The 23,450-nt window shown below is 47.0% G+C and overlaps 11 protein-coding genes across 11 annotated transcripts; 5 read left to right on the top strand and 6 right to left on the bottom strand.

Moving 5' to 3' along the window:
* Positions 1–1,381: 1,381 nt before the first annotated feature.
* Positions 1,382–2,860, bottom strand: K441DRAFT_661889 (ras-related protein rab-like protein-7a). Its single transcript, XM_067648954.1, has 7 exons — positions 2,584–2,860; positions 2,473–2,526; positions 2,286–2,381; positions 2,058–2,237; positions 1,958–2,002; positions 1,803–1,905; positions 1,382–1,753 (listed from the first exon to the last, which is right to left on the bottom strand). Exons 1-7 carry the CDS (start codon positions 2,611–2,613, stop codon positions 1,644–1,646), a joined length of 618 nt encoding a protein of 205 aa, XP_067502625.1. The 5' UTR covers positions 2,614–2,860; the 3' UTR covers positions 1,382–1,643.
* Positions 2,861–3,430: 570 nt separating this feature from the next.
* K441DRAFT_638624 (CRAL/TRIO domain protein) lies at positions 3,431–4,974 on the bottom strand. Its single transcript, XM_067646546.1, has 2 exons — positions 4,082–4,974; positions 3,431–3,963 (listed from the first exon to the last, which is right to left on the bottom strand). The coding sequence occupies exons 1-2, from the start codon at positions 4,866–4,868 to the stop codon at positions 3,632–3,634; spliced, it is 1,119 nt and encodes a 372-aa protein (XP_067502624.1). The 5' UTR covers positions 4,869–4,974; the 3' UTR covers positions 3,431–3,631.
* A 174-nt stretch (positions 4,975–5,148) lies between these two features.
* K441DRAFT_566837 (DNA polymerase alpha 70 kDa subunit) lies at positions 5,149–7,381 on the top strand (the record flags this gene model as incomplete). Its single annotated transcript, XM_067643770.1, has 4 exons — positions 5,149–5,480; positions 5,535–5,714; positions 5,769–7,137; positions 7,193–7,381. 4 exons carry the CDS (start codon positions 5,149–5,151, stop codon positions 7,379–7,381), a joined length of 2,070 nt encoding a protein of 689 aa, XP_067502623.1.
* A 624-nt stretch (positions 7,382–8,005) lies between these two features.
* On the bottom strand, positions 8,006–8,356 carry K441DRAFT_567174 (40S ribosomal protein uS14; the record flags this gene model as incomplete). Its single annotated transcript, XM_067643784.1, has 2 exons — positions 8,006–8,165; positions 8,295–8,356. 2 exons carry the CDS (start codon positions 8,354–8,356, stop codon positions 8,006–8,008), a joined length of 222 nt encoding a protein of 73 aa, XP_067502622.1.
* Positions 8,357–8,702: 346 nt separating this feature from the next.
* Positions 8,703–9,096, top strand: K441DRAFT_678375 (Apc13p-domain-containing protein; the record flags this gene model as incomplete). The annotated part of the gene is made up of 2 exons (XM_067651150.1): positions 8,703–8,705; positions 8,767–9,096. 2 exons carry the CDS (start codon positions 8,703–8,705, stop codon positions 9,094–9,096), a joined length of 333 nt encoding a protein of 110 aa, XP_067502621.1.
* Positions 9,097–9,661: 565 nt separating this feature from the next.
* On the bottom strand, positions 9,662–12,855 carry K441DRAFT_661884 (uncharacterized protein). Its single transcript, XM_067648953.1, has 3 exons — positions 10,552–12,855; positions 10,131–10,383; positions 9,662–10,079 (listed from the first exon to the last, which is right to left on the bottom strand). The coding sequence occupies exons 1-3, from the start codon at positions 12,594–12,596 to the stop codon at positions 10,053–10,055; spliced, it is 2,325 nt and encodes a 774-aa protein (XP_067502620.1). The 5' UTR covers positions 12,597–12,855; the 3' UTR covers positions 9,662–10,052.
* A 1,747-nt stretch (positions 12,856–14,602) lies between these two features.
* Positions 14,603–15,777, top strand: K441DRAFT_678373 (uncharacterized protein; the record flags this gene model as incomplete). The annotated part of the gene is made up of 5 exons (XM_067651149.1): positions 14,603–14,631; positions 14,676–14,796; positions 14,861–15,102; positions 15,163–15,577; positions 15,637–15,777. 5 exons carry the CDS (start codon positions 14,603–14,605, stop codon positions 15,775–15,777), a joined length of 948 nt encoding a protein of 315 aa, XP_067502619.1.
* Positions 15,778–16,093: 316 nt separating this feature from the next.
* Positions 16,094–17,716, bottom strand: K441DRAFT_566726 (Metallo-dependent hydrolase; the record flags this gene model as incomplete). Its single annotated transcript, XM_067643761.1, has 5 exons — positions 16,094–16,291; positions 16,351–16,957; positions 17,019–17,078; positions 17,412–17,554; positions 17,660–17,716. 5 exons carry the CDS (start codon positions 17,714–17,716, stop codon positions 16,094–16,096), a joined length of 1,065 nt encoding a protein of 354 aa, XP_067502618.1.
* Positions 17,717–18,159: 443 nt separating this feature from the next.
* On the top strand, positions 18,160–19,484 carry K441DRAFT_678371 (guanine nucleotide-binding protein-like protein subunit beta 1; the record flags this gene model as incomplete). The annotated part of the gene is made up of 5 exons (XM_067651148.1): positions 18,160–18,274; positions 18,365–19,077; positions 19,153–19,242; positions 19,297–19,416; positions 19,467–19,484. The coding sequence occupies 5 exons, from the start codon at positions 18,160–18,162 to the stop codon at positions 19,482–19,484; spliced, it is 1,056 nt and encodes a 351-aa protein (XP_067502617.1).
* Positions 19,485–20,924: 1,440 nt separating this feature from the next.
* K441DRAFT_697302 (thioredoxin-like protein) lies at positions 20,925–21,965 on the top strand (the record flags this gene model as incomplete). The annotated part of the gene is made up of 3 exons (XM_067652963.1): positions 20,925–21,608; positions 21,663–21,892; positions 21,947–21,965. The coding sequence occupies exons 1-3, from the start codon at positions 21,051–21,053 to the stop codon at positions 21,963–21,965; spliced, it is 807 nt and encodes a 268-aa protein (XP_067502616.1). The 5' UTR covers positions 20,925–21,050.
* A 527-nt stretch (positions 21,966–22,492) lies between these two features.
* On the bottom strand, positions 22,493–23,148 carry K441DRAFT_661877 (uncharacterized protein). The gene is made up of 3 exons (XM_067648952.1): positions 23,095–23,148; positions 22,918–23,026; positions 22,493–22,853 (listed from the first exon to the last, which is right to left on the bottom strand). Exons 2-3 carry the CDS (start codon positions 22,997–22,999, stop codon positions 22,696–22,698), a joined length of 240 nt encoding a protein of 79 aa, XP_067502615.1. The 5' UTR covers positions 23,000–23,026; positions 23,095–23,148; the 3' UTR covers positions 22,493–22,695.
* Positions 23,149–23,450: the final 302 nt, after the last annotated feature.

Raw genomic sequence — 23,450 nt, 5'->3', positions numbered from 1 at the left:
AGAATAGAGCTACGATATCGCTATCCCTTAACCCGTCAGCGTCCTACGTTATCGATAAGAATATGATCCGTGCATAGAACAACAAAGCATCGTGCTCAGGGCGAGGGCGGCAAAGGCTCTTTACGGTTGCAACATTTACAGGATTCCGTTCTGCGCAAAGATGATGTGCTAGCAGCCTCATCTTAATTAACTTAATACCAAGGATTAGACCTATATAGAGCTTCTGCTAAAAGAGGATCAAATATCAATGGCTTTAAATATCTCAGCACGACCAAATATCTAAGCTACGTGATTGGCCAGATTCTTATCGATAACGTAGTACAAAATTTGACGGGGATAACGTAGAAGCGATTGTAAGGCATATTGCCCAGGTGTACGGTAGAGAGCAGGCAAGCCGAGCATGAGTCACAGGAGAGTCGATGGAAGAGAGGACGATATGGTAAAGAGTATGGCAATAGCCTCGTACAGAGAGAGAGAGATAAACCGATAGGGAGAGCAGGAGGGCTGCTTATCCCTTGACACGATTGGGTCCTCGGAGTAGGTGGTCCGTGTGCGAACACCAGAATCACAATAACGCGATTACACCACTACTATGCCTTCCAGTCGTACCAGAATCGATATAGACCTTGTTCAGCCTACTTAGTATAACGTTAGGCCGAATTAAAGTGCAAAAAAACCCCGCCTTAAGCCCTGGCCGTTGCCCAGATTCCTGAGTACGGACATCGAATTTAGCTAATTTAATTGGTTGGTTCTTATCGAATAACCTGAGGACCCGAATCATCGTGTTAAGGATAAGGAGGTGCCAAGCCTAGCCTTCGGCTAGGCCCTGGCTACCCCTAAGCAGCCCTCGGGCGATGCACCCGACTAAGGGGTAAAATACCCCTTACAGCGATAGAGAAGATAAAGGGCTTTTAGCTTATAGTATTTTAGAGATAATTAGACGTAGAGAAGTATATGAGGTATAGTAGTGAGGCAAGATTGCGACAAAAATTTGTGATAAACTAGACTAAAACTAATCGACGAGTTTTGGACAAAATGCGACCGACTGCCTATATCTAATATTTTATATAATATAGCCACGACTTCGATATTTAATGCCATAGATAGAGAAGCTAAAGAGCCCCCATCTTGTAGTATTTTTATAATAACTAAACGTTATAAAAGTGTCGAGATACGGCAGTGAAAAAGGGGATTCTTGGTATATTTTGATGCTCCATTGCCACCAAAGCTGCGTCCATAAGCTCTCAGACCCTCGGGGAGATTTCGTTGGTGATAAGGAGCAGTATTCCCGCACGTACCAACGGTCCACCGGGGGTCTCAGGTGGGTTGGGCTCGAAGCACCGCCGGGGCAGAGAACACCCTCTCGGAATATCCTTTATAGCGCGCATTCTCAGAAGATTCTTGATATCTCGTGTGCTTAAATTGTAGGCCTTATCTACATTGCCATCAAAGTCTCCAACATAAGAGAAGCATGAAAAGTAAATGATTTAGGCGCTGGGGAAAGACAATGAGAGCAAAACAGCAATCGGAAACCTTAAACCTCCAAACTCCAGATCCATGTTAGCAGGCACTGATATGTACCATCCATCTTCATGAAAGGAACTGCAATGCTAGAGCAAAAAATTGCGGGTATCCTAGCCGAATTAACAAGCGCAGCCTTCTTGATCACTCTTCAAATCGATGGGGATGGTTTCTGGGAAGTCCGAATTGAAATCACCCGCTTCTTCTTGGGCTAACGCTTGCCGTGCAATTACTAAAATTGATTAGATGTTAATGATATATTCGACGATTCCTGCTCTTACCCTCAAATGCTCCTTCGACGTTTATCGCTTCTTTTGCACTGGTCTCAAAATACGGGATCCCGCCTTTCGACTGGCAGAATGTCATAGCCCGCTTCGAAGATATCTGTTACACTGATGAGTGAGGAACATCCATACGTTGGTAGGATATTTCATACCATGCGCTTACTCTCCTCCACGTCAATCTTATTTCCGATGACGACCTAAAATTCATGAGTAAACTAGGCACTCAGGTACACCCAAATAAATCCTACGTACGAATGGAAAGCTCTCCGGATCCATTGGGCTAGCTTGGACTAAGAATTCATCCCGCCAGCTATCGAGAGTGTCGAAACTCTTAGAATTATTCACATCGTAGACCAACACGCAGCAATCAGCACCTCGATAGAATGCGACGCCTAATGACTGGAAGCGCTCTTGTCCTGCGGTATCCCAAAGCTGGCAAATCTTAGCAATTTATCCCACTTGTAACATATCTATACCCACCTGCATTGTCACCAGCCTGTCATCTACCAAGACTTCTTTTGTCAAAAAGTCCGCGCCTATAGTTGCCTTGTAGCTTGCGCTAAATTTCTTGTTGACCTGTGTATGGCTGGATAAGCTTTTATAATCTAGTTGGAGTCTAGACGATTTCGGATCCCGTAGGAAGTTGCGAAGAATGGCGATTGCGTACATATTGATTCATTAAGCTCGTTTTCCCTACTCCGCTGTCACCCAATATGATAACCTTGAGCAGGTTGTTAGACCAGAGCAAAGCATTCGTCTTAGAGATCGGGTAGCGTACCTTTAGAAGAACTTTCTTCCTAGAAGACATGACTCCAACGTTTATTGTTCTAAACAAGGGTGAGGGTCGGCACGGTTGATTATACCTAAGCTGTTTGTCCTCGTGAGCTATGCTAAGAAGGCTCCAACCGCGATGATAGGCAACGAGTGAAAAATAGTGTCTGTAGGAAGACAATATGACACGACCTACTCAAGCGGTAGGGTTATAGGTGGTATGTCGGGAGAAAGGGTACAGCGTGGTAGTATCGACGGCACGGTTTATGAAGGTTGAAATGCAGTATGATGAGGTCTTGATAGAGAGCTTAAGCTTTAGCGACGCCAAGATCGAGATCTGAACTAGAAATCCTTAAGGCAGGTTTTCACACTGTACTCTTCCTTTAATCACTAAACTCCTAAACTATCTAAATTGAGGTATTACTTTGAGCATTCGATTGTGTGCACTCTGCGTGTCTGCATCCCTTGTTAGCTCTCCCATGGGAAATACGGGATGCCATTTAATTATTGAGAGGAACTCCGATATCGCGCTCGTGCAAATACCGTGTATCGTATTCCTCTCAAGCTCAAAGGCAAAGAAACCTAATGTAATTGTGTGAGTCCGCTAGCCACAGTCCTGTGCAGATGTGTTGCAGTCCTGAAAATGACTGAATGGCAAAACACAAACTCGATCTGTGTCAACTGCATGAGGTTACTTGGGTTGTTGATAAACATGCACCTAGCTCGTGGATTCATTTCAAGGTGGGGAGAGTGTTTAGTATAAGTAAGCTGAAATGTAAATACGAGATATTTAGTACCCATATACACATGAGCATATTCATCCCTTGGTTTTTGCAAGAGAGGTTTAGGAGCTTCGGATTGAGCGTTAGATTCAATGGATTATTTTCTAAATAAAATATCCCAATTGGATATGACGCTGTTAGCGTTGAAGCGTTTGGTATTACAATGATGCTATGGATTTAACGTTGTGCTCTAAGACAGACTCTTTGAACATAATCTCAACGCCGATGCTCCTCAGCCAAATGTCGGAAAACCTTCCCTTCTCCTCTCCTCATCTACTTCTGAACTGCTGCATCCCCATCATTCCCACCAGTCTCAACACTGCCCTCATCACCTCCTTTTAAGTAGATTTCGCTCTCTCCGATTTTCTTGCCCGCTCTCTCCCATCGCTCGCGATACTCTTTCTGCTTTTGTTCGCAGAGGGCGTTAAGAGCTGGCCAGTAGACATCGTGATCGTAAATAAAGTCGATATCGCCACCAGAGGTCTTGAGGAGTTGGGACGCGGGAACGTGGTCGGTAAGGGGTTCGTTGAATTTCATTTTAGACTTTGTAATAGGGTCGATAAAAGGCGAAATGAGTTTGAAGAATGTAGTTACATACCAAGGGACTGCGGTCAGAGTTAGCAAAGGGTTGAAAACAAATTGATCCAAGAGTCCGGCTGCAGCTGAGAATCGACGAAATTCAAAGAGACCACGACAGGGGCGGACAAAGACTTGTAAACTTACGGTGCGATATGAGCGCCCTCCCTAGCCTTTCTGGATAATGATTCTGCAAAATATTCAAGACTTGCTTCCCAGTTCCCACACTTGGATTACTTGAAGCGCTGCTATCTTTGAAGTTGATTAACAACGCCAAGGTCTCCTGACCTGGTGCCATGAGGTCAATCACCCGCTCTAGCATGAACACTAAATGCTGGACTTGGCGCTCGCTTTGCTTCGTGTTTTGCTTGTTTGGATTGAGATATAGACAGGGACGTCCTTCGTTATCGAAACCAAAGATTACCTGTTTGCCCGTTCCGTTTTCTGGTGCTATGTAGTCGGCTGTCAAGCCGTAAACGCCATACTCCCGCCGCCAGACCGCAGTTTCAAGGAGACGTTTGACAGCTGCAGGCGTATTCCATTTAGTGGCACGAAGGTAGCGGAGGAGGCATTCACGGGTGAGCCAGAGGCGTTCCCGGTCTATGATGGGAGAGGTCGGGGCATTGCGTGCGGATGTGTCTGGAATATCCGTCCAGGAGCTAACAGCGGAAAGGAGTTCGTTGTATTTGGTTTGCTGCTCTGCCGTGAGCTCTGCTCGAGGAGCCGGCTTGCAGTTCGGCGCGGACCGGGCAAGAGGTTTCTTAACAGGTCCAGTAGATTCGTCTAGCGCGGGAATACCGTCTTCTCCTCCTGCTGTCTTTGAATCGATTGTATTTTCTGGAGCTGTAGTCTCTGCCACGGAAGATTTTTCGTTGAGGATTTGCTCCCGGTTGTCGACCGGTGCTGGAGCAGGTTCTGCAACTTCCGTAGACATGATTCGAAATATATGAAATAGATAGAATTGTATTTCAAAAATCTAGAAACTAGCAAAACTCTTCTCAATCGCTTGATCTGGTACTTATAAACATTTACAATCGGACTCCGAGCTTAGCTAAGATGTCAGTTTCCGTGTTCCTGGTCCTTGTCAAGGTTTACCCGAGTATCTGCCGGCCGCTTTACACTAGAAGCGCGTCGCGTTTCCTGGCAGTCGCGTAAATCTTTCATCTGCAACTATCAGGCGAACAGCTTCTATATCACCTACAACACCCACGACAATGGACGATATCGAGATTGAGCTCAACAAGCGCTTCGAACGCTACGCTGCTTCATCCTCAGGATTGCGACCTGAGATTCTTGGAGAGCTTCAATCGATCCTCCGCATTTGCTCTGTGTCTCCAGAAGAGCTTTTTTTTAAATGGGAGGCTTACAGCATGAAGATAGGTGGGGATGAAGTGAAGCTCGATCTTAAGACTACAAGAGACTTTAGGAAAGATATACAAGATGTATTGAAACGAGAGAGTAGAGGCAAGGCCTATGCCCGCAACGAAAAGAGACCTGTTGCTCCAACACCCCGTGCTGGAGTGAAGAATGCTGATGTCTTTGGCATGTAAGATCATGTTATTTATGCGAATTCTACTATTGAATGCTGAATTTATTGAAGGCTTGATGGCATGGTTCCGAGCACTCCTAGAACGAGTATCCTGAACGGGGTAAATGGCAGTAGCACGAAGAGGAGATCGGACTTTGAGACTCCAGCTGCGAAAGCAAGCAAGAATCATGCAATGAGCTCTCCAAGCGGCTCTCAAACACCATTTTCAAACGAGGAGGCGGCTAGTACAAAGTACGTATGTCAAACCAGCTTTCACGCACACATTCTGATCATTTCTTTCTTCAGGGCATTCGTCTTCGCGAACCGCGAAAACGCAGGAGATATTGCCGAGCAATTAAATGGGCACATTGAGCTCTCTGAAGCACCCGACGAACCTCCGGCGGAGCCTAGGATCAAATTAAAAGCAAACACAGATATGGCCAAGTTCTCTTATAAGACAATGGCTATGAAACTATCAGAGGCCTCAGAAGTCCTCGACGATCGCATAGATGAATTCCTAGAGCTAGTACAGGCCTACTATAATATCGAAAACGGTGCGTTTGGCAACCCAGCGAGCCAAAGCACAAGTGAGATCATGGTCGTAGGCCGTATCGCCTTGGACTCTAACGAAGGTCGTCTCAATACTGCCTCCCTTGTCCTTGAGACATCAAGACGCACAGGCGCTGGGCTCCGCGTTCCCCTCGGCATCGACTCTTTACAATCCTATTCTTTCTTCCCGGGCCAAATGGTTGCTGTACGCGGTACTAATGCTTCCGGGGACTTTTTTACTGTTAAGGAAGTCCTGCCAATTCCTCTACTTTCGCAACCTGCATCTCAGCCCTCAGAACTTGATGCGTGCAACGCCCGTCTGCTCGACACGCCGTCTTCTGACCCATCCTCTCCCCGTCCACTCACGATACTTATCGCCTCCGGCCCGTATACAACCGATAACAGCCTCGACTTCTCCCCATTACACGCCCTCCTTGACACTGCCGTCTCTAGTGTTGCTGATGCCCTCATACTCATTGGTCCTTTCCTAGATGCCGAACATCCCCTTATTCGCACCGGCGACTTCGACCTGCCGCCGAGCGCCACAAAACCCGACCAAGCCACACTCACAGATGTATTCCGGCACTATATCAGTAACTCTCTCCAGAGCCTCACTGCACACCTACCCACCTGCTCCATCATACTTGTCCCCTCGCTTCGTGATGCTATATCACGGCACGCTGCCTTCCCCCAAGATAAGCTGCCGAAGAAAGAGCTCGGACTCCGTCAAGTCTCTGTTGTGACAAACCCGATGACGCTCACGATGAACGAGTTCGTAATAGGTATGAGCAGTCTCGACATTTTGGACATGCTGCGCCGTGAAGAGTGTGTCGGCGGCAAAGCAAAAACGCAGAACCTTCTCGAGCGAGGTGCTAGGGCAGTGATTGAGCAAAGAAGTTTCTTACCTCTATTTCCGCCAACAGCCCGAGAAAGCTTACCGGCCGTTGGCGCGGCCAATGATGGTGGGAATTATATAAACGGAAGTGATGGGGGAGAAAACGTGGCGCCGAGCTCCTTTTTGCCGCTCGGAACAATGGTTGATACGAGTTACTTAAAACTGGGAGAGTGGTTGAATGTGCGGCCTGATGTATTAATCTCGCCGTCCATTTTGAATCCGTTTGCTAAAGTCAGTCTTCTGAAGCCAGTTTATATTATGGGTTTGCTAATAAGTTGCTACACAGGTGGTGGAGTCCGTCCTTGTCATTAATCCAGGCACATTGTCGAAACGCAAAGCGGCAGGTACGTTTGCACGCATGACAATATTACCAGCAAGCGTTACAGATGAAGGTAGAGAAGCCTTTAAGAAGAACAAGGATCTGATTACACACAAGATATTTGAGAGGACCAGGGTAGATATTGTAAAGATATGAATAACGATGTGACCATGAGGGTGGAATTCATGGGATTCAATATTGCTCTTTCGCGATGAGCCTGGCATTGTACTTTATATAAGCCTTGAATAAATGGCATGCGTTTTGAATGAAATTGAATTTAAGCGGCGATCGAAATGTCATATTTAGAGGTTAGCCTACGTGGACAGCGCGTTATAGCCTTAAATCGCAGCATTCGATAGGGGCTGCGCGGTTGAAGATTTAACATGTGTATAATATTACAGGATAGAAACTTAACGAATGATAAAGTTGGTCGAAGGTGAGCGACCGTAGGCTAAGGTCAGCATTTCAATGTTATTCCCAAGGCTTTAGGGAGTGGTTGTGTAGATCTGAGCATTCAGGATAAATTCGTTAACCTAGCATGCCCTGAATTGTTCCATCGCCAGTAGAGTCCCGAGTAAGAAATGAACCTAGCACCGCCTCGCAAATGGCCACTCTTTATTGTTCAATCGGTCTTGAGAACCTTTCCTATGCATGCAAAGAGTAACCCTTAGTTTCAACCGCAAATCATACATCCCCGGAACAGATGCCATTTATCGGTGCTATATCATACGTGTCAGTAAATTTCGCCACTAGAAGAATTCAATTCCATGATGCTCCTCCTTATACAAGCAGTGCCCCTAGTAGATAGACGAAGGATCTGTAGGTATGAGCCAGTCTCACCTTAACGAAACCAATATCCGCACTCTTCTCCCTGAAGCACTGACGGCAGATGTTCAAACCATACTTCCGGATGAGACCGGCTTTGTGGGTGCAGACTCGACTGTAGCCAAAATGTCAGTAACCGTCCATTGTCCTCCTTTCCATTCCTCGTCAACAAAGTCTCAATCTCATGTCTCTCCCAAATCTTTCGAACTTGTAGGCTTTGACTTAATTGATGTCTAGAACGCACCATTGCCTAGAGCCCTTTCCGTAGGTTCTGGGACGCGAGTACCACACGGATTCGTGAGACATGGTTGCGAGTTGTTAAGCTTGAAGATAGAGCTGCTTCATGCCTATTGTCAGTTCTTTGATACGCAAAATTTTAGAACCCAAGGAAGCCACTGACTTTGGAGAGTGTGCTCGTTTCAGGCGGACGATATCTTGAGGCGAAGGCTGGCGCGATTATTGAACGTCGTCGCCAGGAAAATCGTGGAGGTGACAAATTTCGGTGTGGCTCGGAAGATCGTCGGAACAGAGCTTAGCGAGGGTATTTCTTGGCGCGACGGTGAACAAGACACGCGAGGTAGTTGTAAAGTAAACAACATTAGCCTAGTTAACGTCAAAGAGCAATAAAAAATTCTAAAGCACGGTGACCAGAATGGTAAATCTACTAATGAGGCTTCTATTCTTCCCCAGAAAACCTAAGCTTACTGCTCTCCCAGTCCCGCGACTCCTCTCGCACTTACCTCCATCTTCCTTCCCCACGTATTGCCGACCTTTTCGAAGAATTCAACCGATCCCACCTTTCCCCAGAAGAAATCTACGTGCCACTGCACCACCAGCCTTTAAATCCCGAAGATGAAGATGATGTCGTACCGGACCAGCATGCGGCATTTGGCATCCAACGTGCCACTCAGAAGCAGCGCGAGCCGGCCTGGCGAGACTTGGGCCTCGACGAGCTGATGCGAAAGGGGCCGACAGAGCCAGTGAAGATAGCGCTGAGGCTGAAAGGGGGTGTTGGAGTGAGTGGAGTTGGCCGGTTGCCCAGATGATTTGGGAGAACCAGGTTTTCAAATTAACAGGAGAGCAATCGTGGAAATTATGACAACCGTGGGAAACATCACGGCGGTAACCATGGGGCGGTTCATATTGCCAGTGCTCAGGAAAGGGCTAAATAGCCAAGTCTGGAGGCCAGCCTGGAGCTTTCGATAATAACGTCATCAGGAAGCGTCCTCACCTGCACATCAAATTCCATGTCTGAAAGGACTGCTCTTACCCATCGGATCTATTTTTGCGCTGACTTTTGCAAAACACAACAGGGGAATCGCAACCCCTACAACTGAAGTTGTAAAGCATCAGCTTTCGAGCACACAGGACCAGATAATCCGTTCTGTAGGAATAGTATGTACGCATTATGCAGCATTAGACGAATCGAGTTGAGGCAAGGCAGAACTGTTGCTACTATTGATCAACTCTGAGTAGATCTTTTGATCGAATATAATTGGTGTTATTTGAGCTTAGATTCGCCATGGAAAGAAGGTGAATAGAGTTCACACTCAGCTTTTGGTTAGACCATAGATCAGCTTTAGCCACAAACGCATAACGTAAGAATATTGGGTTGACGATCAAACATCCTCTATTAAAACTGTAGAGATCTGAAAACGCTGAGAATTCATTGATTCACTCATCCAGACTTGGAGTTTCGTTATCCATTCACCCAATTAGTCACTTTCGTTTAGAAAGCTAAGTGCAAGAATGCCCATCCCTAATGAAAAGTTGCCAAAATACCCAACTGTAGAAATACCGGCCCAACCCATTAGGCGACCAGTACTGATACAGCCGAGTCCTAAAACCTCTGAACCACGATACCTCTTCTAGGTTCCGAGGAGTTAAGAAAATGAGCCTGCCAAGAAAGCATATTTATTCCTGTAAGTCATGATAAAGTAGGCGGCAGATTCCGTTACTTAGGAGAACTTTTGACCGCATCAAAAAATTGTACCCAATCAACCTATCGACGACCCCTAAATTTCTGTCCCTGTGGCTCAATGTCAGCAAATTGAGCACATCAATCAAAGGCAAGCTCTACCTTAGCCTCTAAAGCGTAGTCAATTTGAGTACGGTAGTCACGGTGCAATCTTCGGATCTCGCCCCTCTCCTCCATCTCATCAACCACCTTGTTTGCATAATCTCTTCTCTTCCTAATACTCCAATTATCCCTCTCGACAATTTTGTGGGGAGCACAGTAACCTTCTAAGGCAAGGTGGTCCACCACACGCTCGTTAAGGTGATAGCGCCAATGATTGAGGGTGTGTGCCATTTGTGCATTACGCATACAGAACCTGTTAACAATTAGCGAGGTTGTTCCAACGACAATCTGGTTGTGAATTCTATTGCGCTCAAGTAGATCAAACGGTTTCGGCATCGAGTTTACTCTACAATTGCTTATCAATAGACTAGGAATTTTCGCAGGCCAACATTTCGAAGACTAAAACTAGGGGAATACTTACTGTCCAACGGCATACGTAACATCTTCGTCGGGTAGCGAGCGCCCATCGCTATCGTATGCCACTTCATTACCTTCCTCGTCATCTTCATCATCAGAGAGTTCTTCCAAATTTGAATGGTGATATGGTTTCCCTGTGAATTGAATGCTCCAAGTAGCAGGATGCGTGCGACGGTTACAGGCTTCGCAGTGTGGACTCACGACAGCCCTAAATTCCTTTGAGAGTTCCAGAAGAACAATATTCGGTCTAGCTTTCAAGGCTTTTGTGAAGCTAGAAGTCCAAATGGAGGACGTAAATTTAGAGCCAGCCAAACCTTTCACTTCGTCATCTAGCTTGCGGAACGCAAGGTCATATATTTCATCGTTAATGGCGAAAGCGGGATTAATTTTCTTCTGGACCATCCACTCAATAGCGTATTTGAATAGATCTTGGCCTTTCATTCGACTGACATTGCTGAACTGAAGAGGAAGTTGGACTGGCGCGCCTAAAGTATCCTCTTCCTCCTCTCCCTCTTCAACGACAAAACCTTCGTCCTCATCATCTTCTTGGAACATATCCAGCGCATCAGCACTACGAATTGACACACGAGGTCGATCGTAATCATCGCCATTATCTTCTTCAACTTCCGTTTCGTCGTCTTCGTCAGTATTAGACTCGGTATCATAAAGGCCACGCGTAGGTGCTTTTCTACTTTGATCATCAGGAACAGGAAGCTCTGCCTTCTCTCCGGCACGACGCCGCTTAAGAACTTCGAGCGCCTTTTGTCTGGCGTTCTGTTTTGGTGTCCCCGACTTGCCACGTGTTTTCGTTGGTAAGCGTTCGGGTGACCCTAAGAACTGGAGGTCTTTATCCAGATCTTCCTTCTCCTGACAGCTAAGACGCCGATCTGGTACTTGGGGCCTTCGTCTTCGTTGCGTAGTCACAATCTCATCCTCATCCTCATCCTCAAAATTTGGAGGCTTTTCCCTCAGTGGGCGTTTAATCATTTTGCGAGGGCTTACGAAGTCGTCTTCTTCCGTGTCTTCGACCTCATCATCACCTCCTTCAAAAGAATTTGAATGCTTGCGAATGATCTTGGTCGGATATCGACGCCGCCTTTTCGTTGGGGATGAAGTTGGCATTTCGTCACTGCTCGTTTCAGATTCGCTTTTCTTGGAGTTGGGGAAGCTATTTGTTAACCGGGAATATTCCTCTTCTGCCTGCACGTCGCTGTCCTCGGAAATAGGGGTTTCGTCGCTTGATATTGCGATAGGATGCCTACGTGTAACCTTTCTCTTTGAGCTTGCTGCAATAGAAGACTCAGCAAAGTTCTGGTTATTTCCGGCCGTTAGTTCAATATCTGTGACCGTTCGGGCAGATCGTAGACGTGAGCTGATTCGTGTTTGAGTTTCTGCCTCTGAGATGTCTCCTAGTGTCTGGTCAATCACACCAGCCTTAACCATAGAATTTCGTATCATCCTCGATGATCGGCGAACTGGCGCGCGGGAAGGGAGATCCTCTGAACTACTGGAACTACTAGAAAACTCAACCATTTCAGGATCAGAGCTCCCAAACATAGGGGACCTCTGGCGAGTCTTTGGCCGGATAGGAGGAGCATCGTTCAATCCAGTCTTTCCTTGGGCAAATTTGTCCTCGTCATTGTCAACAAAATCTAAGGCTCTCTGTGCTGTACGTCCTGATCCAAAGCTACGAGCGAGCTCGGTTGTATTGAGTTGGGAGGAGGGTTCTGGTGTTGGCAGCGCTTGAAGATCGCCTAATGCGCCGTCAACTTTATTGCTCCTGTCACTGAATATATCCGCCAAGTCTGTTAGTGAACTACCTTTCCCCAGCGCCGTGTCATTATCAATATCAGGTATAGGGTCCTGGGTGTTCGTTTCTCTTAATCTCTGTCTTTTCAAAGGGCTAGGATGTCCGTCATATGTATTTGCAGCAGCGTGATCTCGATATTGTGGGGAATGGTGCGTTACAGCGGGAGATGACGATGGGAGGGGAGTGAAATTTAGTCGTGTTTGGCGCTTTCGACGCGACGATGGAGCTGTGGATCTCATGATAGAGCACAACCCCGTTTGCGCAAATATTTTTATTAGCAACTAAGGTGACTTGTAAGCGAAAGCATCGGAGGGTATCCACGTCAGGATCATAGCAAAGTTGCCTAGGAGCAAGAGCTAACCGACGTATCAAGCTCGCAATTAGGTGAATAGTCTTTCAATTTCCAAGGCTGTCATACATCAATAATCAGCTGCAGTAGACTCAGCAATTGTAATGAAGAATGTAGATAGAGAAAACGCAATGCTGTGATACTCAGATAGGTTAATAAGATTGTAGATGGCGTCGTCGGCACGAAAATATTCGTCGCGGAAGCAGTTTACCTCATAGCCGAACCCAGTTAGACCAGCACGCGCCCGGTTACGGGGCAGGATACGCTCATGCCTGCCCCCTACACCTTAAACTTTATAACGGAGCGTCTAAGAGCTTATGGTAGTAACTAAAAGTTTTTTTTAAAAAATAATCCTTTTTATAAATTACTGCCTAACCATAATAAATATATTAGGTTCTTTAAGTGATTATTATCCTCTATATATATATTATAGCTCTATAATGTAACGGGCTCTCCCTAAAAGGTACATCAGCTGAGGCACGGTTAGGCAGATGGATATCCTAGAGGGGACATGGTCAGGCGGATAAGGGGCGAGGGGTTTTATTAGTGTCTCGGAAGGATCATAAAAGAAGCTGGTTCTCCTCTAGAGAAGAACCACCGATTAGTCTCTGAATAGAAGAGGTTCGAAAGCAATTGTCCTTTGAACACGCAACGTGCGCCCTGCATTCGAACCACCTATGACTCATTCGGTGCTGCCGATCAGATATCCATACGTTCCAGTCGGAAGCCTTACTGGCCTCTTTACATATAAAAGTATTATTAAGAGATAGGTTATAGTATATAACAGGTCTATAACCAGGGTCTATAACCTGCTGGTGACCTGTATTAGCCTTATGTATTGTTCTACGCAGCGTATCTAGCAAGTATGCTAGATACTCGCTTACCTTTTTAATATCCCTTCGGTCCTACGAGAGTTGGACCGTGCGCGAACACCGGAATACATTGATTCTATTGGCTGGCTCTTATCGATAACCGTAGGATTAAAAGTCAAGCCAAATGACGTAGAGCTTGCACCTTACAATTATATATATATATATATCTTTATAATTTTATAATAAATTGCCTATATCTAACTTTTTATATAATTTAGCTATAATAGAGTAGAAAGAGAAAATAGAGAGCTTTACCTTATATTGTTTTTAAAGTAATCAGACGAGAAGAAGGTGGTAAGAATCTAGTGGTTAATTACCCCAAAATCGCCACCATAAGCTCCTTGACCCTTCGTGGAAAATTCGTTGGTTAATAAGGAGCAGTTTGTCCGTGCCCGTGAAGGGTCTAATTTAGAGATAAATTTTTGTTCGCCCCGGGCGCAAGCTAACGTTAATCAATATATTCGCGACACGTCGCGTCGCGTGGATGTGGGCGTCTAGTTTCCGTGCGTAGAGTCCCCCCATTCCGCGTGATGCGCCTGAGCCTGGTTAGATATTCGAATGTGGGGTTGTTTGGTGTTGATTTAGCGTTATCAGTTGACCAAGCAACGTCCTAGTCCTCACATAGTATATCTCGATTGTTTCCAGACACAACGTGGTTTCATGAGGCTATCTTCCCCATAAAATTCTACACGTCCGTTCTATGCCAGGGAATTCATTCTATACAGAGCTTTGGTTACAACGTCTCCCTGCCTCGTCGTTGACCTCTTCAAACCATGGGCAAGCTTCTGAGGTTTCCCCAGGGCAAAATATTTCAAGCTTGTTACCGTTTACCCCCGACACTCCGAACCTGCTTTCTCCCCCATCAGTCTGTGAACAGCAGCCACCAAGTTTGCGCAAAGCCCAATTTGAAACGCATAAACGAGCCGCTCTAAACCCTTCTCTCGACAGCGCTGAACACACGGGGTCGCATTCTCCTCGAAAACGTCAGCATTTAGCGATGTCGGCTCAACCTCGCAGTTAAGTGATGTCTGAACACCCTATCTGCCGGCCAAAGTGCGTGCAGGCAGTCCTTCCCGTGAGCTTCGAGAAATCTACAGGTTCGCGACTCCACCGCTCAAGTTCAGTCCGTCACCCGATGACACCACGCCAAAGTTTGTTCTGGACTTGATCAAAAGCCTACCACTGAATGGCGTCAGCGTAATTCCTGTTGGGCTTAAGGTATCTATACCATATCTGCTTTGAATTATCATCTCGATCACTGACTGTTGTGCAATTCTAATAGCAACGCATCCAATCGAAATATCCTTTGGAGAACGTGCCGGAACACGCTTTTGACGCAACCGCAACGGACGTTACAGACTCCGACGAGGAAATATTTAATCTTATTATATCACGAGTAGAGAAGGCTCGGGAACACTTCCGTGAGAATGAGCCTGAAGCTCCTTGGGTTGCTCTTGACACCAACGTCCTTGAGCATGTTTTCGCACAGCCGGCGCTTAAAGGAATGCTAAGCGTAAAAGACGTGTGAGTATTTTCTCCATATAGCATCCAACCCACGACCATTCTCTAAATGCTCCCTCTTAGGCAACACTCCGACATCAATTCCAAAAGATTACTGCCTCAAGTAAACGACACCGCCATTCCCGCGAAAAAGGCAGATCTCGCCATCGCTCTTTCCAATACTAACCAGGACGTTCGGGCTCTCTACCACAAGATCCGCACCAAAGAACCCACAATCCAGTTGAGTCAAATGAGCGAGACCAGCGTCTCTCGTCTTACGCTGCCCGGATGTGTGGAAGTGGGTGAGCCAGGAAAATCATACCTCGAAGCCGCGCTTCAACTTGGAGTGTGGTGCTATGCTGGCCTGAAGAAACTAGAGGAATTGCAGTCTCAGTCGGGATCGATTGGTAATTCCGGAGACACTCTTCTGTTTGGTTTTGCAGCGGTGGGGACGGATTGGAAATTGCACTTCGCATATAATGAGGAGGGTGGTGGTGTGGTTAGTACACCTTGCTTATTGTATTTGTGCATTGGGGACTAACATTACGTCGCTCATAGACGATACTTGGGCCTTATGACAGCGGGGGCCCCAAAGGTATCTTCCAAGCTTTCATCCTACACCGGGTAGTTGAAACATTGGCGAAGTGGATATTGACCGAGTACTGGCCTAACTTCAAGCGGATTTTCCAGGATCCCTAAGAACACAACTTTTAGCTCCGTCGCATCGGGGAACCTCAAGATCTTCACTCAGGCACCAAATGCACACACTCCCACGACCTGCTAGAAGGCAGGCCACAGTCTTGTTATTCTAGCAGGTTGAGTATCCGTCAAAGTGCTTCACATCAATAGCTAGCCGTCAGAAATGCATCTTGGCATCTTGTACAGAGATGCGGCCTTTCCACTCTTAATCGAGATGATAATTGAACTAAAAGGATATAAGTTCAGCTCTTCTTATCTGCTGATCCTCTTATGTTGGAGACCCCGAATTGGAGGAATGAATACCTGAAATTAATCCCTAAATTTCTCTGACCACCCAACCATCCCACTGACGATAGAGTGCCCTTAGCCTCTCTTTCTCTTCTAGCCCCCCGAAGATAATCTCAACGGCTTCTTCACACAGCTTTTTAAGCTGTGACAGGGTGAGGTTGAAATGTGTTGCGGCAAGATAGTACTCCTGGGATAGAGGACTGCAGAAGACGCCTACATCATCTGTCTTTTGTGAGAGTAGCAATTAGCGACGAACTCTTTGATCGATAAAGCATTTCAGCTTACCCCAAGAACAACACCGACTCCGCTATGCATCCACCATCCAAAATGGTGATTCTGATAGCTTCCAGTGATCATTTTAGCGTGGACATTGCAACTCAAGCATAGCTCAACGCCAATTTTCTGCCTAGTGACCCTTTCTCTAATCTCCTGGTTAACATGAATTACATGCCCAAGTCTATCTGGCTTCCAGTTCAGCATGGTATCCAACTCGTCGTCTGTCGCAGATAGTGGTATTTCTGCAAAGTGAAGGGTTAATTTCAGGCCTGACTCTTTGGCTCGCGCGAAGGCTGGACCGAAAATGCGAATTTCACCCTTGAAAGGATTCCCGCACAAATCGACTCCGACTACGCCTTTAGATTGATATTTCACTGCCAAATCGACAACTTCCTCCGCTTCGGGAAGGGTATTGCAACGGTCAATAGAGAGAATAAGATTTGTGTGCATTTGGTTGTTCAAATTTTCATTATGGGATGTAATAGAAGAAAGAACCGTCCTGATGTAGATATCTTTAGATATATTATGCTCAGGATATGTTCGCGGCGTAGTGCGCAGTTCTAGGTAGGCTACTCCATCTGACTGAAAGTCATTCAGAACGGAATTCGTCGAGTATCTAGCATAGACGTGTCAGCATTTGCTTTAAGTTCCTCCCTAGAAGCAGATCGAGGGCATACCTGATACTAGAGAGGTCACTGCAGAGCTTGTAGATGTAGGACGAAAAGAGTGGGAAGAATCTGTATCAGGGTCAGCGTACTGTGCGTACAGATGTCTTGCCAGGGCATTCAGCGTTAAGCCAAGAAACACCGAGCCTGACAGCTTCATGACGTAAAACAGTGGACCCTGCTTGTGAAACAAGTTGCAAGCATCTAGCTCGAAACAGCAACTCTAGGAAAGGATAACACCAAAATTGTATATGGTTATGGAGAGAACTTTTATTATTCATCAATAGCACCACAGGAATGTCACCGCCTCATGTGCATAGACAGACGTAAAGGGCACCAAGTTTTAAGCAAAAAAACTAAGGGATTCAATTTAACCAAAGGACCTCACATAGAGATTAGGCATACGTTTTTAGGTCATAGTCCACCTTGCCCGGTGGGATAGCAGAAAAAGGATCCTCCAACTCGAGGCTCGGGGTTGTTGCCTTCTTCTGCTCCCAAATCTCATGGAGACATTTTCGACTGATGCTACCGCTGAGGTGAGCATGAAGCTGTCAGAGCCATCAGATTAGCAACCGAGAAAGTCACTAGGGAGAGTTTTCCCTTGACAGTTCTCGTCCTCAGCCGGAGTCAGGCGTGCTCGGAATTAATTATACCTCAATCTTGGGCAGCTTCCTTGTAAATTCGGCGTTAATAGCTCCACGAGTCGCCATGGTGGCCAATTGCTTCGTAGTACGGAGCTCTTCGATTGCGCAGCTCTGTCGGCTCTCACGGTTCTGTCATGGCGTTGTGGACGGGCCTGCAACTCGCTTCTAAAGCTTCTCGAATGTTTGAATTCGCGGGGAGATACTTTTTCAGGAGAGGATCCTGATTACTAAGACCCCATTTAAGCTTCGTCCTAACCTCTCACAACACCCACCCTTCCTCTGGCCTTCAACTCCGGCAAAGCTCACCCATCCAACCCAGCAATTGTCCTCGATCCGCGCATCGTCGCGATTGCCTCACTCTCTGTGCGACTGACTCGGCCTCGCGAGCCTTTTTTGTCCGGTCTCTCCGCATTTGTGTGAGGCACACCCCTGGATCTATTTAGCCTCGCCTTGTCCGGACCTCCTGCGCGACGAATCTCTACATCCATTCTCAACACCGATCAATTAGGATGGCAGATATGAGTGCCGAATCAATCCAGCAGAAGATTCAGATTGCGAGACGCGATGCGGAGGCGCTCAAGGACAGGATAAAACGCAAGAAGGATGAGTTGGCTGACACAACCCGTAAGTGCCGCTGACTTGCCCATAACCTTTCCCTTTCACTTGGTTCTTTCAAATTTACAAGAGCCTCTCTGGCTGATTTCTTGAGCATAGTCCGTGATGTTGCACGACAACGGGTCGATGCCTTGCCGCGACTGACCATGAAAACCAAGCGGACGTTGAAGGGACATCTTGCGAAAATTTATGCGATGCATTGGTCAACCGATCGACGACATCTGGTCTCAGCATCCCAGGATGGCAAGCTAATTATCTGGGACGCATATACAACAAACAAAGTTCACGCGATTCCGTTGCGATCATCATGGGTCATGACCTGCGCTTATTCGCCGAGCGGCAATTATGTAGCTTGCGGTGGCCTTGACAACATCTGCTCAATTTACAATCTTTCTGCGCGAGAAGGACCAACCCGCGTCGCCAGGGAGCTTTCAGGTCACTCCGGGTATCTCAGCTGCTGCAGATTTATCAGTGACCGGCGTATTTTAACTTCCTCGGGCGACATGACTTGCGTCCTCTGGGATCTTGAGACAGGATCCAAGGTACACGAATTTGCCGACCATCTAGGAGATGTCATGAGTTTGAGCATAAACCCGCTTGATGCCAATCAGTTCGTGTCTGGCGCTTGTGATGCGTTTGCAAAGCTCTGGGATATTCGACAGCAGAAATGTGTGCAGACTTTTGCTGCACATGATTCGGACATTAACGCCATTCAATTCTTCCCTAACGGCAATGCCTTTGGTACTGGTTCCGATGATGCATCTTGCCGCCTCTTCGATATCCGAGCAGACCGTGAGCTCCAGAGTTACACCGTAAGTCAGATCTTCCTTATCTACTGGGTCCATGTTGAGTATATCGCTTCAATGCTAATTTTTGTTACTGTCTAGATTGGCGAGCCTGTCTGTGGCATAACTTCTGTCGCTTTCTCAGTCTCTGGCAGACTTCTTTTCGCAGGCTACGATGACTTTGAGTGCAAAGTGAGTTTTCCAACCCCTGGAAATCTAGCTAGTTGATATTAAGCATGTGCACAGGTTTGGGACGTTCTCCGTGGCGAACGCGTTGGCACGCTTCAGGGTCATGACAACCGAGTCAGCTGTCTCGGCGTTAGCATGGACGCAATGAGTCTCTGCACTGGATCATGGGACTCTATGGTTTGTATTGGCATTCCTAGCAAAATGGCTCTACTAACGCAAAGAACTAGTTACGCATCTGGGCATGATAGCTGTTGTTCTGTGATGTTGCAAGACCAAGGATGACTTTGTGCCGGCACACCCCCTAATCTCTGGCCAAAATACGAAGAATATCCCCCGTGTATGCTTTTCCTTCATACCCTACCTATCGACGCCAAAAATATCTGGCCTTCGTCGAAGCGTCATGTCTCATTCCGATTGTCACATATAGCAAGCAACGACTATTGGAACGGATGGGGCGGCGCCATCATACAGCTTTTGCAGGGCGCTCGGATTACTCAAATTCCTATTCTAATTCCTCTACTTTTCTTCCCATATGTCTTGCTATGTCTGGGCCGGCTGTTCTGCGTATATGTGTTGTGGTTGCAATTCCCCGTAGTGTGCACTTAACCCCAAATTCTTCGATTAAAAAGCTGCAAATTTTGCGTCCTCCGCACGGCGCCCTTTCCTGTATCTTTTCCCAAACCCGGAAAGCGTTTGTGAGGATGGCTCGATACCTGGTTTTCCTCTATCATGCATTTATGGATCCTTCGAGCTTCGACAGCTCTTCCCTTCGAGCCTTTATTCGATGGCTTTTTTTTTGGTGTACGACTTCGCTCGCTGGATGGGCGACGGAGAGACTCGCTTCTTCATTATTTGCGTAGTTCTTAAGCTCATGCGGTGTTTCGACGTGACGGTCGTATTGTTGGCTAGACCGTAATAAAGCTCATTTTAACACGTCGTGGCCATCGCATGCAGTTTGTTAGTCATCACGGTGGAGAGTGTAAGGATGCGAGTGATCTTGCACGTGAATTCCATAACGCATGGTGGGGGTTATGCAGGTGTCCATGTAGTAATTTTTACTGTACCTTTGCAGCAAACTTGCCGTGATTGTGACATTGAGAACTCGAGCACGCGGGCGAGCCGTGATGGCGCCGCATGATGATGGGATGGAGAGCTTGGCGGCTCAGTCGAGGTTGGCTCTCGTGCGTCCCAAGTGTTGCGGATTTGTTTCAGTCGAAGGCAGTGCTGGATGCAAGGCTCACTCGGCCTTCCAGCGCAGCAGCGAACATGGGGGATCACCGCGATCAGCGCAGGAAAGTGCCGTCGTTTTGGCCACCGCAATCTAAAACGAATCACGATGGAGAGAATTATGACGGTGAAAGCATGGACGCGTGAAGACAGCATCTTGCCGCATCCCGTCGACCACGATGCCATGCTCCTGTTTGCACTCTCGTTTCACCTCATCTGACTGTTCGCCTATCTACCCTTGGATATCCTTCAGGCCCCTCGTCGAACGCACCCTCACCTCAGCCCTAGAAGAAAATAATTAGCGCTATTCCAGGGGATTTGCAGGTGGAGTTCCCTGTTGGTCCCTGGCTCATCCAAAACATTATCCCACTTCCGCGAATTAGCACACTCTCATCACAATTGTATTCCTTTTTGTAAGCCTTCCACCAGCGCGGCACCCAATCAGGCCCTGAAACCTCAATCCCTGCCATTCCACCTGGCTGAAGCGCCTGCAGCTGTCAATCATCGTTTGGTTCGGACCGTTGCCAGGCAGTGTACAAATAACCACGCAGACCTCCCTTCTAAGAAAGCTTCCCTTCTGCATAATGTCCGCCGCTCAAGACGAATACGACAACCTTTTCCGAGACAAATATAGAGTATCCCGACATCCTGAAGACGCTACTACCCTGTCTGAAGACTCAGAACCCGAACCTCCTGCCGACACCTACCCCGAGAAAGACTCTGAGGACGACGAGCTTTGCGTGGACAACATGCGGTCAAATTACTATCTTCCATCGATACGGTCACAGGCAAATACCGGCCCCAAAGGTGTTATTGCGGATGCACATGCTTTCGAGCAGGCTAAGCGGGATCAGAGGTTCACCATGCGATCAAAGGATGCAGCCCCCAGCAACTACAGAGCTACTTCTTACAATGATGAAAAGAGTTCAGAAGAGGAGGGCGAAGAGAGTTTCTTGCAGCGGTGGAGGCAGTCTCGACTAAAGGAGCTGCAAAGGACAGGGCGACGGATCAGGTCTAGGACTTTGAGCCCTAACAAGAGGCTTTACGGCAGCTTGATCACGGTGGATGGTGATGGCTACCTAGACGCCATTGAGAAGGTACCAGCTGAAACGGTAGTTGTCGTTTTCATATACGACGACATGGTATGTTCTTGCGAAACTATCTACCTCTCATGACCCCGGCTAACGTCGCGATAGTCGGATATTAGCGGCATGGTAGAGGATTGTGTGAAGAAACTCGCAAAACAACATCCTGCAACACGGTTCGTCAAGCTCCATTATGAAGACGCTGAGATGGAGGCTGCTGGTGTCCCAGCGATACTAGCCTACAAGGGAGGAGACAAGTTTGCTGGGCTGGTACCCGTAATGGATGAGATTCCTGACGATGCTGAACTGAGCCCGTCAACCTTAGGGGTTGCGCTGAAGAGGTAAGTTGTTAAAAATAGCTCCGAATGCAGGCATTCACTAATCGATTCTTACAGATACCAAGTGCTCTTCTAATCGCAGCTGCCTCAAACACATCCTTTTCCTGAATCCTTTTCACACGAACGCTTAAAGAGGATCACCTCCGCGATTCATTTAGCCTCCAGACGTTGATCCGTCCCGCTAAAACCTGGCGAATATCTTTAGCGTACATGACATCCATACACACTCGTTCAGGACACCTGTTCCTTGGCTCATTGCTTTATCTCGGGCTTTATGCCGGTCCCCGACCAGGCTAAGATGGCATAACATAACTGTCGTATCACTTTTACGGCCGTTTGGAATAGCTCAGAAGTTTCCTTCATAGATTGGGTCGGCGTTGAATATAGATTACGGGTCTGAATCGAGTATCTTCTCTAGTTTCATACCCCTTTTGTCATTTTTACTCATTTTTCCCATGCAGAGGCCAGCTTTGGTGGCCAATCAATTTTATGTGCTTTCGCTGTGGCACGTACTGACTTAAACTTTTACTTACGTGGGATATTCATATCATTTCTGCGCAAATATTTTCAAACATGGTAAATACACTCAATAAATCATCATCAGGCAAAAGATGGCATTGCATGGGAAATAGACTATAACTTATTATCCTACAAAACTTAGAGCTAAGGATACAATTCTATGAAACAGGATATCCTTCGTTCTTCTCTTGGATTTCCCATCGTATGTCAACTCAGTATTTCATCCGCTCCCTCCGGCTTCTCTCCAACCCTCACATCTGCCAACATCAATTACCTTCACCTAACCCTTATGCTTTCTCCCTTCGCCCCGACTCCCCAACGCCATTTTTCCCCAATAATCCGCTTGCGCGCAGCGCCTCGATGCGCTCTGCCTCCTTATTCTGGCTGCGCTTATTCCCAATTTGCCAGATGAAGCCGTAGGCGATCATGCAGAGCAGCATAAATGCTACCAATAGTCAGCATAAAATTTCCGGAATTCAGGGAGGCCTTGAAGGCAATTGGGGAAGTACTGATAAAGCCAAATATAACACCTATTTCATGGCCTACGGAGGGAGGTGGAACGTATGGTTTCTTGGGCTGTTGGCTGGACATTCTGACGACGTTGAACGAACCAAATGCCTAGTTGGGAAACGTTAGTGCTTCATATATCTAAAAGGTCTGTAAATGCGGAGCGAATCTAGGCGTACTTCGGTAAGATTGGATTGCTTTGACAGCTTCGACTTAGACAGTAGTGAAAGCAGTCTTTCACAATGACAGTAGCTCGTCTTCAAGGATTGGGGAAGCGGCGGGATTTTGGGTGGGGAAGGCAGCTGATGACGTATTGCGGAGCGGCTTGAAAACCCATGCTAGGATTGGGGAAGCGGCGGGATTTTGGGTGGGGAAGGCAGCTGATGACGTATTGCGGAGCGGCTTGAAAACCCATGGGAATACCGCCTTGCGCATTTCCGGTATTGATCTTCTTGGGCCCGTGCATTACGGAAAATCGAAATGTCCCACGATTTTGAGCTAGTGCAGGAACTTCGCCCCCATGTATTTTGGGCTT

Source organism: Cenococcum geophilum (genome assembly GCF_001692895.1).
Source record: "Cenococcum geophilum 1.58 unplaced genomic scaffold K441scaffold_28, whole genome shotgun sequence".
Lineage (NCBI taxonomy): Eukaryota > Fungi > Ascomycota > Dothideomycetes > Gloniales > Gloniaceae > Cenococcum > Cenococcum geophilum.
This window is presented reverse-complemented; position numbering and strand designations above follow the sequence as displayed.